Consider the following 14593-nt stretch of genomic DNA (forward strand, 5'->3'; position numbering starts at 1 on the left):
AATCAACTTCTTTTTGTTCACCAAAATTTCATGCGAATGATAATTCTTAAATGAAAACTGCCCAAGGAAAATAGAATAGTTAAAATAATATCGATTTTACGTCATATTGATCAAATTTTAGTCAATTTTTGGTCATAATTGATATCTCGATCTCAGATGACTTAAAATCAACTTTACATCGACTTATAAATATAACTTCTTTTCTATTGTATCTTTTTAATTTTTAGAAAATATGGTATACGTTTTTTGATTGTATATATGTTTATTATAATGTAATGTATGATATAAAAATAGTTAAAAAAAGTTTATGATTGACCGTTCAGATATCAATGTTCATAAGAATTGACTTGAGTTACTAATCAAAAGAACATAAAACTTTGAATTTTTCCTCTAAGACTTGCGCTTCAAATTTATGTCTTAATTTATTTTTTCAGTTTCAATTATAATTAATTTTTCTTCTCATACAATAATGATTTTTTCATTATTAATAACATTAATTATTTATTCTAATATAAAACGTATTTTATTTTTTCAAAGTATAAAAGAAATAATTGCCAGAAGTTCCGCTCGACTTTGTTGCCTATAATAAAATGCGTGTGTATAATACGAATCTTTGGTATTCGCGTTGCATATCATCTCTTGTTGCTAGTAAACGAAAAATTATTAACCTAACAAATAATAAGTCGCGCGATATCTTATTCATCGTAGAAAAACTTTTTTATACTTACAAGCTTATACATTATTTTCAGCATATTTTAATACGCTAGACCGTTTAGTAAACATATTGAAAAAGCATAAACTTTTAAGTGCCATTCAGCGAAAAATCTTATAATAGTTGCAAAATTGTTGGCAGCGTAGTAGAAAGTGCTTACTAAGCTGCTTTTTTTGCTGAACGTAGCCAACGCGTGAAACATAAAGTTGATGTCATTTACAGCCAAATAACTAAAAAAATGGTATTTTGATACGTGGAAGAGGAGAGAAATCGAGGAGAGACTGTCATGAAAGTCCAAGCGTTTAACGCTTGGAAGAGGTAAAACGACATGAAATCGAGAGAAGCGAAGTTAACAAATAAAAATTAAATTCACTAAATCTACATCGCGGAAGAAAGAGTCAACTTTAATTTCTTTATCATTCAGTTTTAATACGCAGCTTTCGACCAACTGAAAAACTAAAGAGATATGAACAGTGATCATTTTCTTCCAAAATACAGATACATCACATGCGAGATGTGTGACGTATAGATCTTATGAGTACAGATCTATTTTATATAGAGGAAATGCATCTTATAATCAAGTGCAAAAACCAGAGAATCTGATGCCGATAATTCTTACGGGATACTCAGGGCGGAAATCAACTTATAATTGGATCGTCTGAGCGGTGTCTTGCACAAAAAGTATCTGCAGGAACGTAGTCGTCATTTAATACGATCGTCCTATTATCAATCTACTTATTATGGTGCTACAGTTATGTTCTACATAAATGATATGTCAAATCAACCCTTATAACCGACATTGTGTAAGAAACGCAACCGTCTTTTTTTTGGTTCATTAAAGTCCGTATCTATCAAAACTACGAGATTATTGCTAAATTCGATAAAAATATTAAGTAGAGTTTCACGTTACATTGAGGACAACAAGTTGTCACAATAAAGTTCGACGTTTTTGAAAGATATACAGTTCCGAGAGAGACTAGATTCACACGTGTGACAAGCGAGAAGTTGACGAATCTTTCATTAGAATATTTCAACTTTTCCGTTTACAGAGACACGATTTGTACACACGTTTGCGTACGTGTACGTACGGAGGCACGTATATATTTTTCGACACTGTGTATCTTCAATTTCATAACTTCTGTTTGTCATTATCTTTCAGATTATTTAACGCCTTCTGCACCAATACCCCCAAATTCTTCGGAAGACTCATCTGTATAGACTGCAACTGTTGTATAACTTGATTCTCCGGTGAAGAGCTACACTGTTTTGTTATAATGTTGGTCTCTTCGATACTATCCGCGCTATCATTATTCGTATGTTCCAAATCGTTGAACTCGTTATCACCTGTAAAGAATTAATATGTAACAGCAATATTATATATGTTACAAATATGTTGGAAGAAATAACAATGATTACGCAATTACAAGATTACACTCACATCTCAAGTCGACATTGGCGCTCGTGTAGCCCTCCAAAAGTTTCATAGTTGGTGACTGCACCGCACTGTCCAATTCACAGATTCTTAATGCCAGTATTCTGAGAATAAAATATATGCAGATTAATTTACAGAGGCAGATTAATTCAAATATACAATTAATGTCAAACTTTACTTACTTGTTCGCTTTCTTCTGGTGCGCTAAAGCTAAAGTTTTGTCGTTCAAAGCCTCCAGCAAAGCTGTGCAGAGACACCGTAAATCGGTAACAGCAGCAGCGGACTTCTGGGGCGGTATATAAGAACTTTCTTGGAGAAGCTGCTCGACTGAACAACAATATTTTCTTCAATATTAAACATTTTAAGAAATTTAGAGAAATAATTCTCTAAAGAACAATTCTCTAGAGAAGAAGATTCGAGATACAATGTATCGTGTGATAATGTAAGTACTTTACCTTGTTTATGAGTCATTATAGTTCCAACTGCAGAATTTGCCCCCAATTTAATAGCCCCTTTAGTGCGTTTACTATCCAACATGCTCTGGAGTCAATTATCTAATATCAGAAATTAAATAACAAATCAAAGTAACATGAGATAATCTTCTGATTACCTTGTATTTCGACAAGGACTGGCATGTGAGTTCCTTTTCTTCGAGCAACTGCTGCAATCTTTCTTGCAAGTACCTAGAAAGTTGATACTGTAAATAAGATTCGGATATCTACTATCAAGCTGATCATTAATTAATTACCTGTTTTCATTGATAAGAGCATCCAAGTCAACTGGCTTGGAAGCATTTAGAGCTTTGGATAGCTCATGATTCAAACGATGTGCCTTACACTTAAAAGCATCTCTTTCCATCTCTAGCTCGTGTTTCTCATCCAGAACCGTTTGTAAGTCTGTTTGCAATTGTGAACACTGTGTAACAAAAATTACAATTATTTCATAATATGGTAGAAAGTATCTCCTGCTCAAGTATAAATAATTAAAACAATTAATGACTAATAAAGATCTTCTCTTGTAAAATACTTGCCTTTAAATTTAACTTTTCCAACTGTTCTATCATTTCCTCTCTTTGATGCATCGAGGGCGCAAGTGGCGCATCTTGTTGATCAACTGACAAACGATTGTTATTCATACGTAATGCCTTGATATCGCCCTCAGCATCTCCTAGTTTTTGTCTCAGCGTTTCCACTTGTAGCCTGAGACACTTATTCTGCTCGCGTGTTTCCATTAACAGATCCAGAGTTCTAAAGTCATCGTCCAAGTTGTAACATCTGCAAAACAATATTTGTTGCTCAAACTTACGATAAGAAATTGTGTATTAATAAGTATGTTCTTTACAGCTGAACTAGCTGTACCAGCACACGCATTCCCTTTCGCATAGTTCTCCTTCCCACTTTTTTATATGAAGTTACAGCTTATATATCTGTTTCCTTTTTAAAATTTCAAAACTGTGCACCACTTTAGCGACAAACAAATATAATTATTGCAACAAAGGTCTCGGTTTACTCGGTTTGACTGAAATACCTATTCGATTCTTTTGTATCGCACATCTGTTTCTTCAAATGCAAAAATCTCTCCTGAATTTGTTCGGCCATCAATTTAAACTGGTCTCGTTGTATTCTACATTGATCCAACTCCTGGCTCAGTAACATAAGCGCTTCGGATTTCATCTGGAGCTTCTTCCTTAATATTATCTACGAATATGCTCACGTTTAATATAGAAAATGTCTATCATCAATGGGCATTAATAACTGTTTTTTTAGTAAAACATTTTATTCACTCACTTTCGACTCTACGTCAATATCGTTATCATTATTTTCTTTAATATGACTAGATCTCTCTTCCATCGCGACAGTTGTACATCAATCAAACAACCAAGCACAACTACGGCTGCGTTCGATTTGGCCGCTTACGCTGCAAAGTCATATCCACACGATGCGGCAAATGTAAGGCTCTGTGCGCAATAAAAAATATATCAGGAATAAATATTAAATATTAGAAATAAGAATTAGAAATAGTGTGGTTAAACGTAATGCGTGATGGAAAAGAATGAGATATAAGATATGAATATAAAGAAATTACGTCATACGATCATTCAATTGATAAATAGAGAAGCGAACAGAAAGGCGATCGATATAGGTGCGATATATCGAAAGTCGCCATTTTGTTTTTTCACATATGACAGTAGCAGTCTGTCCTTTTTAGCTGCACTGCTGAACCGATGTCATATGTTAGAGCGAGATGTTTAACCTTTAGCGCTAAATAGCGTTAATAACGTCTCCTCTGTATTCTGAGTAATTTGTGTAACAAATCGCGAATCGTAAGGACCAAAATCGCTCGTCAAAATGTCAGCGATGTTAACCGCCGATTGGTTTCCTCTGGGACGCGATATATATTTTCGGTAAATTTCCGAACATTGCATTGTTTTTGTCAAGTTTATGTTTATATGGGTCCTGAACTCCCTTTTATTGATAAAAGTGCCTCTAAAAATGTCTTAGAAATCACTCGATTGGCTGAGAAGTCACATTTATTTTTATCGATAAAAGAGACTTCAGAATACGGACCATTGTGTGTACATGAACTGAAAAAAATAATGGTTCGATACGTGCTTTTGTTGCAGCAAATTTGAGCTGTATCCGCTATCCTTTCAGCACGAGATTTCCAACAATAATTGGCTCGTGGCAGCACCTTTTGGGGGTTCTATTGCTGTTACAAGAAATCCCAAGAAGTTTGTCAAAGTTCAAGGAGCTACTAAGCCTGTAATATTGCTGTATACGTCATCAGGAAAGTTGACAGCCAAGCTGCAAGTGAGTTATCTTTATGTCAACCCAATGACAGAAAGAACTTGGGACAACTTATGTAGCTACTAAAATATGAGTTGTCGTTCTTATAGATATACGATAAAAGATGTATAAATAATGTCTTTCTTTCTTTATTCTAGTGGAGCAGCGGACAACTGATAGCACTGGGTTGGTCCCAGCAAGAAGAATTGTTGTGCATACAAGATGACGGCAACGTTCTCATATACGACATGTTTGGAACTTATCAACATACCTTTAGCATGGGAGATGTAAGCCACACTTTAGATCCAAATTATTCTATCATTGATGCATCACTATATGGATGTGTGTTAATGTTTTTCTTCAAGGCAGCCAAAGATACCAAGGTTATCGATGCAAAGTTCTTCACAACTTCAAACAGCACAGGAATAGCTGTTTTGACAGCCACCAATCGTATTTATTTAGTGAACAATGTGTCCGACCCTAAAGTCCGACCAATTACAGACATGCCTAGTAAGTATAATATGCCTGTCCACTTCTTGAATTCGTCATTGTTATTGCAATCGCTGCTTTTAGGATACGGCGGTCCGATTGATTGTTGGTGCATGATACATTGCGACAGGGAGACACAAGTGATTCTATCAAATAGAGAGGGGATATTTGTGATTCACCAGTCTCATCAAAATTCATTTCCATTCGTATGTATTGTAATGCGCAATTTACAGCGTTGTTATCAACTAAGTTTATACCTTACCCGACAATTGCTGTTTAAATCAACAAATCTTTTTTTACTTTCAGAGTAACCTTTTCAACAATAAGATCAACAATGTACTGGCGATAACCGTGTCTGGCAATAATCGACACATCGCGCTCTACGCAGATACTGGACATTTGTACATCGGCTCGATAGACTTCCGAGAGAAGTATTGCGAATGTTTTACGAACGTGGACGAAGTCTTAACTAATATAGCCTGGTCAGTATAAATAATTTTAATTATTTTGGAGATATGAATAGAAAAAGTAGCGCGATCGTGTCACACCGTAACACGAGAATCGCCTCAACGTTATCGACGCTCGTCAAATTTGTCGTCGATTTTGGCACTCCCTTATGCCGTAAGTTTCGGAAATGAATGTAAAGAAGTTACCGAACACCATGTACATTTGCAGGTGCGGCACGGAAGCCGTGGTGTGCAGCTGGAGCACCACGATAATGGTGGTGGGTCGCACAGCCGAGACCATAGTGTACAGTTACGACGGTCCGGTGCACCTGGTGACGGAAATTGACGGAGTACGGGTGCTGTCGGCCTCCTCCCACGAGATGGTGCAAAAAGTGCCGAATGTCGTACAGAAGATATTTCGGATCAACTCGATGGATCCTGCCTCTTATCTCTTGGAAGCCTCTAAGCAGTTTCAGAGGAAAAGCCACAAGGCCGACAGCTATATCGATTTGGTGAAGGATAAGCTGGACGCAGCGGTGAAAGCGTGTATCGACGGGGCCAGTCACGAATTCGACTTCGACACGCAGAAGCTCCTGATGCGGGTAAAATTTAACGGTGCGCGTATGCCAGAGAGATCATGAATAAACACGATCGATCGACTTTCTTAGGCTGCCAAGTTCGGGAAAGGATTCAGTAAATCGACGGACTCGGAGTATTACGTGCAAATGTGCAGGACTTTGAGAGTTCTGAACGCAGTGAGGCATCCTGCTGTAGGGATTCCACTGACGTACACGCAGTATCCTTTCGCACACAATTTAGTCGTGATGTTACACATCTAGAAATTCTTCCTTATTCCGTTCTGCGAAGTGCAGTCTGATTGGGCTATCAGGATCCTTAGCGACGTTAGATATAACGTTCTGACGAATCAAGTGCTATTGGACAGGCTAGTAGCGCGTAGACATTATTATTTAAGTATACAGATAGCACGGCATCTACAGTTACCCGAGATCGATGGAGAAAGTAGAATATTGGCACACTGGGCTTGCTATAAGGTAAATAGCATCCGAGAGGAAAAGTTAAAAATGCAAACGCTGATCGGTAAATTTCGTATCAAAGATTGTATCAATTTTGAATTTTAATTTCTTGCATTTATGTATGCATTTACGTACGCAGTCAGTAGATCAAGGACTCGAAATAGGAACCCGTTGCAACGGGAGAATAGAAATAATCTCTGTCTTTCTACGGGAAATTAAATCTTTTCTTCCGTATCGTACAGGTAAAACAGACGCAATTAGACAAGGAACAATTGGCAGAGGAGATAGCCGATAAGCTAGGATATGCTCCCGGCGTTTCGTATAGCGAAATTGCGAAAAGGGCGGCCGATTGCGGTCAGAAACAGCTGGCCATCAAGGTACAATTTTATCTGTCGGTCCCGTGCGCACATGAGAGATATCGAGACGAACAGCGCAAAAAACATATTTTTCCACTACGATCTTACATTGCGTTGGATATCGCGACTTTTTAGTTGATCGACTACGAACCACGCGCGCATCAGCAAATACCACTGTTGATGACGCTTGGCGAAGAGCGAACTGCCCTACATAAAGCGGTGGAAAGTGGCAACACGGACTTGGTTTACACCGTCATTCTTCGTCTTCGGGAAAGCACAACTCTCTGGGATTTTCAAGTGAGCAATAATACCCCGTTATATGCGCGATCACTCACAATATACACGATCTTATACAATTAATCTACGGTGCAGATGGCTATAGCACATTGTCCACTGGCTATGGCTCTGTATATTAAATATTGCCAGAGCCACAATAGAGAGACACTGCGAGACATTTACAATCAATACGACGACTTTCATTCCCAAGCGGTATGGTTCATCACTGAGAGTTATCAACGGAAAGTAAGAGCAAAACATATTGTGTTCGCTTTTATACAATTCTACATGTCTGTGTCTGTAAAATTGCACACTTATTAATAGATATTTTATATTATTATATTTAATAATGCATTGAGTGATGAGTGAGGACACATTTTTAGAACACGATGTCGAGGGATGCGTTGCTGCAGTCCGCGCAAGAAAACTTCAAGTCGGCTCATAGTGACATTAACGCGGCACTGACCGAAGAACAGATAAAGTTATTAAAATATCAAAGGTCTTTGGGAAAAACGTTGCACGAGTCAATCGTGGGTAAACCTCTACACGATACTGTGAAGCTGTTGTTACTACGTAATGAGTTGAAATTAGCAGACAAATTGCGATCGGAGTATAAAATACCGGATCGAAGGTATATTAAGTTTTATTATTTCTAGGAGAACCATGTGTAATCTTTCGTTGTTGTTATATTACCTTAGTGATATTTCAACAGGTATTGGTGGTTGAGAATACAGTGTCTGGCGGAACAAGGTATGTGGAGCGATTTAGAGAAATTCTCTAAAAGCAAAAAGTCTCCCATTGGTTATGAGGTAAGGATAAACGAGTTTGCATGTGAAAGATTATAAATAAATAAATTAATTAATTATTAATATATGTGTGTATATATGTATAGTGTGTGTTTATTGATTGATTGATTGATTGATTGATTTATTTATTTATTTATTTATTGTTGTTTTACCCTCGTATTTTACGAGTATTTGATGAAGTATGAAAATCAAAGAATGAAGCTCACAAGGGTGTTGATTTTTTGTAAAGAGTCCTATCCATTATCTTTAAAATAAACCCAGAAATCACTATCTTTGTTTTTACGGAAAATATGAATTTTTAAAAGTCCGGGACATGTATGTTCCATCAGGCACGAAATGGTTAATTCTATGTAATATAATATAAGTTTATTCAACTGTCGAACATAATCAGACAATCTCGCTACATTTTTCAGCCATTTATAGACGAATGCCTGAAATACAACGAAAAGTTAGAAGCGAGGAAATACTTAACTAGGGTTAAGGACGATCTTAAAGTGAAGTACCTGGTGAAGTTGAAGTAAGTACTTCGAACTCCACACGCACACACACACACGCGCGCGCAAATATCTTTTAAGGAACTTAAGTAAATAAGATATACAATATATAAATAATATACTGTTATTTTTCAGCATCTTGAACGAAGCGGCCCAAACGGCTTTCGAACAAAAAGACACTTCGGCTCTTACATTTGTATTGGCGCAATGTGGATCCTCGGATAAGCAATTGATAGACAAGATCAATATGTTCCTAGCTAGCCTCAAGAATTAAAATTAAAATAAATAATAATTTGCATTTATACAAAACACTTATATAAGATTAGTGACATAAACCGTTGAGTAAACATAATCTTTCCGCATTCAAAGAATTTTATAAGTCGGTGAACATTCGTGAGGACGTTATTCGCGTAAAACCAATAAAACTGCAAGTACTCTCCTCGATAAGTAATCTATTGTGTATTTGGCTTCTTAATCATTGGCAAATCGATAAATCTATGTGTGTGTGTGTGTGTGTGTGTGTGTGTGTGTGTGTGTGTGTGTGTGTGTTATAATCTGTATAAAAAATGTAAATGTAAAACATCAGTTGTGTAATAAAATAGTATCATTAAATCCCATACATCTGCGATATTCTGCATACATATGTATATGATACAATATACTAAATCTGAATAAATTCCGTTATATCCCATTAGTATCCCATATAGAAAGTTGTTGGAAATTTTCTACTCTTAAAATGTATTTTAGAAAATCTAGTAAATATTTTAGTAATACTTGGTATTTTTACCTGAGTTGCGTTCAAAAACACACACATACACGCACACACATACTGTCAGAGACTGAAGTCACGAAAGCACACCGAAGAATGTTTCCGAATGCGACTTGGGCGTTTCAGCAGTGTGTACACACAGTGTGTGTTTCCGAGTGCAACTCTATCTAGTAAATTCCAACAACGCGATCAACTAACTTCACTGGATCGTATAAATTTTGTATGTTTTTCAACGAGATCTTTCACTATTAACTGTTCAATCTCCTCGCCGTCGTTCAACTGCTGGTTCGTAAGAGACAAAACGTAGTCGGTCTCATTGCTCACGATTATTACCTGTTGCTTCCTGGTTTGCAACATGTTGGCTATTACAAGCTGAAACAGATTTCCATTTCGAAAATTGGCAAACGCGTTCTGAAAGATTCGAGGAGAAACTTCGAGCGATTTTCACCAAACTCTAATTAAAAACTGATCGACGAATAATAATAGAAATTGCTAACGCTACTTTTTCCAGTTCTGCAATTTGTCGTTCGACAAATAATCGATAATTTAATTTCTATTCCGCATCGATAAGACAGAGCAGGTAAGATTTGACTGACGACAATTTCAAATTGTTGATTAGATCCATCAGAGTTTGTTGGTAATCACTTTTAGTGACGCGTGGATGTTTCAAAAGGATCCCGAAGTCCTGTTTTAAAAGATATTTATGTCCGCAAAATGACATTTGGTAAACGATTATATACACTTGCAAAAATAAACGAACACTTTTACTCAATCAGTAAATAATCATAAAATTAACAATAACAAGGCGAAAAAAGGAAGTTAAAAAGTTCCGTGTCAAATTAACATTGTGACTATTTATTGGTTGTTTCGGCAAAAGAAGAATGTCCGTCCATTTTTGTAAATGTGCTGAATCGTTCACAAACATCATCTTGTGGGAATATCTTTTTGTCTGAAAGTATAACGTAATATAGGAGAAATCTTGGCATGTGTTCCCTTACTTCTGACGTCATTAAACATGGACAATCATAGCAGCTAATCAGGAGTCTTAATAACAATCACTTACATTGTGGTGATATTTATTCAAAGCAGTTCTCGCTTTGGAAATCAGCACGGTCTCGTCGGTTTCCAATTTAAATGACACCACGAAAGCTTGCGGCACCCATAAACTAACTAATGGAACCAAGATCTTTGGTACCAGTTGAAGCTGGATAGTCGGTGGTCCGCTGGAGGATATTTTATGGACCGACTAAACAGAGAAGAAGAAAGATCAACTATTTTGAATTAAGGAGATATTGTGTTGTACGCTCGGTAATTAAATAATAAGCTCACCATCTCATTCGAAGGAATGTAAAAATCTGAGACTGCTGCTGCTAAATATAGAATAGCTTTGTTCCCCAGAGGTGCTAATGCTTGGCAGGCGGATCGTAGCAGCCAAAGATACTCGGAAAGAGTCGTAAAGCTGAGCTGCAACAATTTCTTCTGATTCAATGCTTCTTTATATTTTTGCAACACCGTCGCCACTTTTTCTGTATGTTCAGGTAACACTATTGAGAAAATAAATGCAGCATATCAATTAAATTATATTGATCATGCGTAATTGCGCATAATGTAACACAACTTACCCGTAATAACAGGATTCTCATCATCCTCTGATATTTGAAGCATGTCTAAAAACTTCTGACCCACAAAATGCCTAGAAAATGGTTCCAAGGACTTTATCCTGAAATTAAGCGAAAGATTTCCATCTCATCAAGTCTATGAACTTATGCCATGTAATGATGCACACCTGTACATAAAAATAACTGCGTATCCATGCTCCAAGAAATATTCTGCAGAGAGAGATCCCCGTGTGCCTGCACTGAAGTTATCCACAAATCTGACTGTATTGTGCTCCAAAGGTATCGTTGTACCTCCACTCTGTAATATTCAAAAGTTGGGGAGAAAAATGTTAGAAATTTATATACAGAAAATTTATATCTATATATATACTTGTCGTCACACTTAGTCCTGTTTATATTATGTCCGTAACATTTCACTTTCACTCACCGTTACTAGAACTACTTTGACACCTTCTTCTAAGTGCTTTTTGGTAAATTTCTTTAACGCACTTTCATTCTGTGCCAAGTCTTGAGGAGGTGGATGCTTGGCATAGAAATCTTCCCATGCTGAGACCATAGTAAATGTTATATGTATACACGTGTCCAAGAGTAACTCGAAAGAATCGCTATGAAGAAAAAAAGAAATTTAAAAAATCTATTGATAACCATTCAGTAAATACACACACATATATACGTGCATACATTATATAATGAAAACTTAACCTCGATATCAACGATTTAAAATATATTATTAATTACATATATAATTAACGACAATTTTTAATAACATTTGTAGGTTTAAGACAATTTTACATGTGATAATGCAGGAATTACGAGCCATACGAGCAGATTTGCAGAATTGATATGAATTAAGTAAAACAAATGAGGACTGAGAACTAACCTGTCACAATATTTCCACAAATGAAAGTGGACGAACCGGTCAATATTAGTTATTAATTAATGTTCATCGATGTGAGTTACGTAAGAATCTTGAAATAAATCACGCGTTCTTACATACGCTTATATAACAACAATATCCTATGTAACCAGTGCCTCACACTCCTTGCAAAACCACATTCCACAATGACGTGAGGGAATGATTTACGGTATAACATTCCAAAATCAGCTGTCATAGGATTTTTTATCGTGAGAAATAAAAACACGATAAGTTAGTGATGATAATATATTATTAGTCTTTATTCTTTAAACATAATTACTATGTATATTGCAGGAATAATATCGTAGACACAAGTGCGATGATTCTCGTAAAATTTATCACCTCGCAGTAATGATCTAACAAAAACTAATAGATGGAATAACTTTTCGCATCGCTACTAATATATAGTGACTCAAGAAGTTGTCTCAACAGAACGAGAAACTTACAAAGAAAGACCAAGGTTACTCTCTTTCTATATATATATATATATATATATATTAGCACTAATTACACAATACATGTAGCTTTTTTTTTAATCTGAAACTTCCATTCAAAATTATCTAATATACATTTGACAGTTGATATAATATCCTTCCAGAAGTAGTTTAAGACTTCTGTACTCTTGCTGTTATTCGACCGCAAGAACGATCCGAAGTTTAATATTCATCATTCGCTCGAAGGAAGTAATATTAACAATTTATTCCTACGACAATACTAGTTTACACGGTACAGTACTCAATATTCGGGTGTTGGGCTCTTCTCTTTGCTGTAATCCCTGGCTGGCGATAGTAACTGTGAAACAAAAAAGGAACATCGTGAATATTCCATGAGAGCTCGCTCTGTAACATTCACTTGGAAGTTACTCGAGACACTTATGGTCGCAATCACTTGAATCACCTTTACTTACCTTGTATTGTTTGTCCTTGTAGTAGTTCCAGGGCTCGGCCTCTTTTTTATTCAACCATGAGACGTCGGGACTGCGTATCGCCAGGCGCAACGTATACCACAACGCAAGTAGTCCTCCCGCTCCTATGCAAGCATACAGCGGCAGCAGCTGGAATAGAAAACAGAGAAGACCGTTGAAGGCCGATGGTGGTGCTTGCGTATTCATACAATGATCCAAAAAATTGGCGAGTGCTCACAGAAGGGTTCTTTTTTATACTACTCGCGGACAATCCCTGCATCTTCAGCATTTTGACTTTGTCGTTCGGGGGATCGTGCTGGCTGAAAGAAAAGAATGCAAGTTCGCGTCCTTGGGTAAAGCAGATGAAACGAACGAAAGTCCGATACGCTTTGAAAAATTCGGATCGATGATTATCCGTGCGACAAAACACTTCTCTCGAAGCACCGCACCGTGAGTGAGGGGAAGGGTGAAAACTGCGCACCGCACGGTGGGAACCTAAAGATCGTATTGCATTAAGCTGAGTCTACCAGGAGTGCGTTCAGGTAGACGTTATTTAGCGCGTCATTTTATCCTTGTACTTATAAAGTGTAATAAAGATAGATTGACACGGTAGAGCTAAATAACGTCTCCCTGAACGCACCCTAGATATGGTAAGTCTTGAGCTTAAAAAATTTGACCAATCATAATCGAATTATTGGAAATAATCGGTTATGATTAGTCGATTTCTTATGCGTAAGGCTTATTACACCTATTGTACTTGGCCTTAGGGGGCGTTCATGTTCTTAATACTTTATTTATAATTGGCGGCACTACGCATGAATTCAACCAATCAAATCCAGGCACAGTTTTGGAGATATCTCATCTCTCAAATGAGCTTCATCCCCCTTATCCATAAACTCTGTTTACGTTCCATCCTTATATTCCTACAGTTAAGTCCGCATCAGACTACCGATTGGGGATTAAGATTGAATTTAATTCAGCTAATCGGTGTAAAGCTCGTTGAACTCACGTTTAGTGAAATCTAGTGAATTCCACACCGATTGGTCAAATCTCAATTCAATCTCAATTTTCAACCCACATTCTGATACGTTCTTGATAAACGGTGCATTCCTTTATTTAATGTGAGTACTGGTAGCGCTGCAAATGGTGTTATTGGAACGTAGCCTGTATTTCAAAGTGTTGTATATTAGCGGGTCAAATTCGAAATATTCTTGAGTAATGAATCATCCGAACGTTGTCAAACGGTAAGTCAGACTTCGTATTCACATAATTATGTGTCATATTCCTCTTCTCGTCGTTGAGCGTAGTTAAGCGTAAATCAAGTAAACGAGGGGGAATAGTATTCTCGAAAGAGTTTAGTTTAAAAAGTTTATTCCATAAGCATTCCTCGTGTTTATTTGCTTTTCGTTTCAACCTGACTCCATTACTCGTCGTGTCAGAACTAAGGTCAGTACTATATAAAAGCTAGACGATTGGTAAAATGTAAACTAGCGTTTGTCTCATATACAGAAATAATTTCACAAAAATCCGATCTATCTTAAAGGATTATCATCT

The 14593-nt window shown here is 36.7% G+C and overlaps 4 protein-coding genes across 6 annotated transcripts; 1 reads left to right on the plus strand and 3 right to left on the minus strand.

Annotated features, from left to right (window-relative positions):
- Window positions 1–489: 489 nt before the first annotated feature.
- Window positions 490–4200, minus strand: LOC106741203 (coiled-coil domain-containing protein 149). The gene is made up of 9 exons (XM_014612956.1): window positions 3932–4200; window positions 3672–3841; window positions 3175–3418; window positions 2893–3059; window positions 2755–2827; window positions 2600–2684; window positions 2327–2471; window positions 2151–2248; window positions 490–2056 (listed from the first exon to the last, which is right to left on the minus strand). Exons 1-9 carry the CDS (start codon window positions 3992–3994, stop codon window positions 1842–1844), a joined length of 1260 nt encoding a protein of 419 aa, XP_014468442.1. The 5' UTR covers window positions 3995–4200; the 3' UTR covers window positions 490–1841.
- A 136-nt stretch (window positions 4201–4336) lies between these two features.
- LOC106741222 (vacuolar protein sorting-associated protein 16 homolog) lies at window positions 4337–9457 on the plus strand. Its single transcript, XM_014612999.1, has 16 exons — window positions 4337–4548; window positions 4768–4954; window positions 5089–5217; window positions 5296–5440; window positions 5504–5625; window positions 5726–5901; window positions 6095–6467; window positions 6534–6661; window positions 6773–6917; window positions 7142–7276; window positions 7391–7552; window positions 7628–7777; window positions 7915–8162; window positions 8244–8340; window positions 8751–8854; window positions 8967–9457. The coding sequence occupies exons 1-16, from the start codon at window positions 4493–4495 to the stop codon at window positions 9103–9105; spliced, it is 2496 nt and encodes an 831-aa protein (XP_014468485.1). The 5' UTR covers window positions 4337–4492; the 3' UTR covers window positions 9106–9457.
- A 147-nt stretch (window positions 9458–9604) lies between these two features.
- Window positions 9605–12305, minus strand: LOC106741223 (phosphopantothenate--cysteine ligase). 3 transcript variants are annotated; one of them, XM_014613002.1, is made up of 7 exons: window positions 12100–12299; window positions 11647–11824; window positions 11387–11517; window positions 11223–11293; window positions 10930–11144; window positions 10664–10846; window positions 9605–9972 (listed from the first exon to the last, which is right to left on the minus strand). In XM_014613002.1, exons 2-7 carry the CDS (start codon window positions 11773–11775, stop codon window positions 9790–9792), a joined length of 912 nt encoding a protein of 303 aa, XP_014468488.1. In that variant the 5' UTR covers window positions 11776–11824; window positions 12100–12299; the 3' UTR covers window positions 9605–9789. The 3 variants fall into 3 exon arrangements, with proteins under 3 accessions (XP_014468488.1, XP_014468486.1, XP_014468487.1); XM_014613000.1 differs by having other exon boundaries at window positions 11223–11320; XM_014613001.1 differs by lacking the exon at window positions 9605–9972 and adding an exon at window positions 9979–10549 and having other exon boundaries at window positions 11223–11320; window positions 12100–12305.
- A 311-nt stretch (window positions 12306–12616) lies between these two features.
- LOC106741224 (cytochrome c oxidase subunit NDUFA4) lies at window positions 12617–13471 on the minus strand. Its single transcript, XM_014613003.1, has 3 exons — window positions 13278–13471; window positions 13043–13189; window positions 12617–12927 (listed from the first exon to the last, which is right to left on the minus strand). Exons 1-3 carry the CDS (start codon window positions 13326–13328, stop codon window positions 12871–12873), a joined length of 255 nt encoding a protein of 84 aa, XP_014468489.1. The 5' UTR covers window positions 13329–13471; the 3' UTR covers window positions 12617–12870.
- Window positions 13472–14593: the final 1122 nt, after the last annotated feature.

Source organism: Dinoponera quadriceps, unplaced genomic scaffold (assembly GCF_001313825.1).
Source record: "Dinoponera quadriceps isolate SergipeBrazil2010 unplaced genomic scaffold, ASM131382v1 scaffold475, whole genome shotgun sequence".
NCBI classification, from domain to species: domain Eukaryota; kingdom Metazoa; phylum Arthropoda; class Insecta; order Hymenoptera; family Formicidae; genus Dinoponera; species Dinoponera quadriceps.

Coding starts and splice junctions, on each gene's coding strand:
- LOC106741223 (XM_014613000.1), bottom strand. CDS start 11,775: ATGGTCTCAGCATGGGAAGATTTCTATGCCAAGCATCCACCTCCTCAA. Junction 11,321..11,386: donor GCAGTTATTTTTATGTACAG/GTGTGCATCATT, acceptor GCTTAATTTCAG/GATAAAGTCCTTGGAACCAT. Junction 9,973..10,663: donor TGAATAAATATCACCACAAT/GTAAGTGATTGT, acceptor AATCTGTTTCAG/CTTGTAATAGCCAACATGTT.
- LOC106741222 (XM_014612999.1), top strand. CDS start 4,493: ATGTCAGCGATGTTAACCGCCGATTGGTTTCCTCTGGGACGCGATATA. Junction 6,468..6,533: donor CGCAGAAGCTCCTGATGCGG/GTAAAATTTAAC, acceptor CGACTTTCTTAG/GCTGCCAAGTTCGGGAAAGG. Junction 8,163..8,243: donor TATAAAATACCGGATCGAAG/GTATATTAAGTT, acceptor ATATTTCAACAG/GTATTGGTGGTTGAGAATAC.
- LOC106741203 (XM_014612956.1), bottom strand. CDS start 3,994: ATGGAAGAGAGATCTAGTCATATTAAAGAAAATAATGATAACGATATT. Junction 2,828..2,892: donor GCTCTTATCAATGAAAACAG/GTAATTAATTAA, acceptor TCAACTTTCTAG/GTACTTGCAAGAAAGATTGC. Junction 2,685..2,754: donor AGTCCTTGTCGAAATACAAG/GTAATCAGAAGA, acceptor AATTGACTCCAG/AGCATGTTGGATAGTAAACG.
- LOC106741224 (XM_014613003.1), bottom strand. CDS start 13,328: ATGCTGAAGATGCAGGGATTGTCCGCGAGTAGTATAAAAAAGAACCCT. Junction 13,190..13,277: donor GTATAAAAAAGAACCCTTCT/GTGAGCACTCGC, acceptor TTTCTATTCCAG/CTGCTGCCGCTGTATGCTTG. Junction 12,928..13,042: donor ACAAGGACAAACAATACAAG/GTAAGTAAAGGT, acceptor TTTGTTTCACAG/TTACTATCGCCAGCCAGGGA.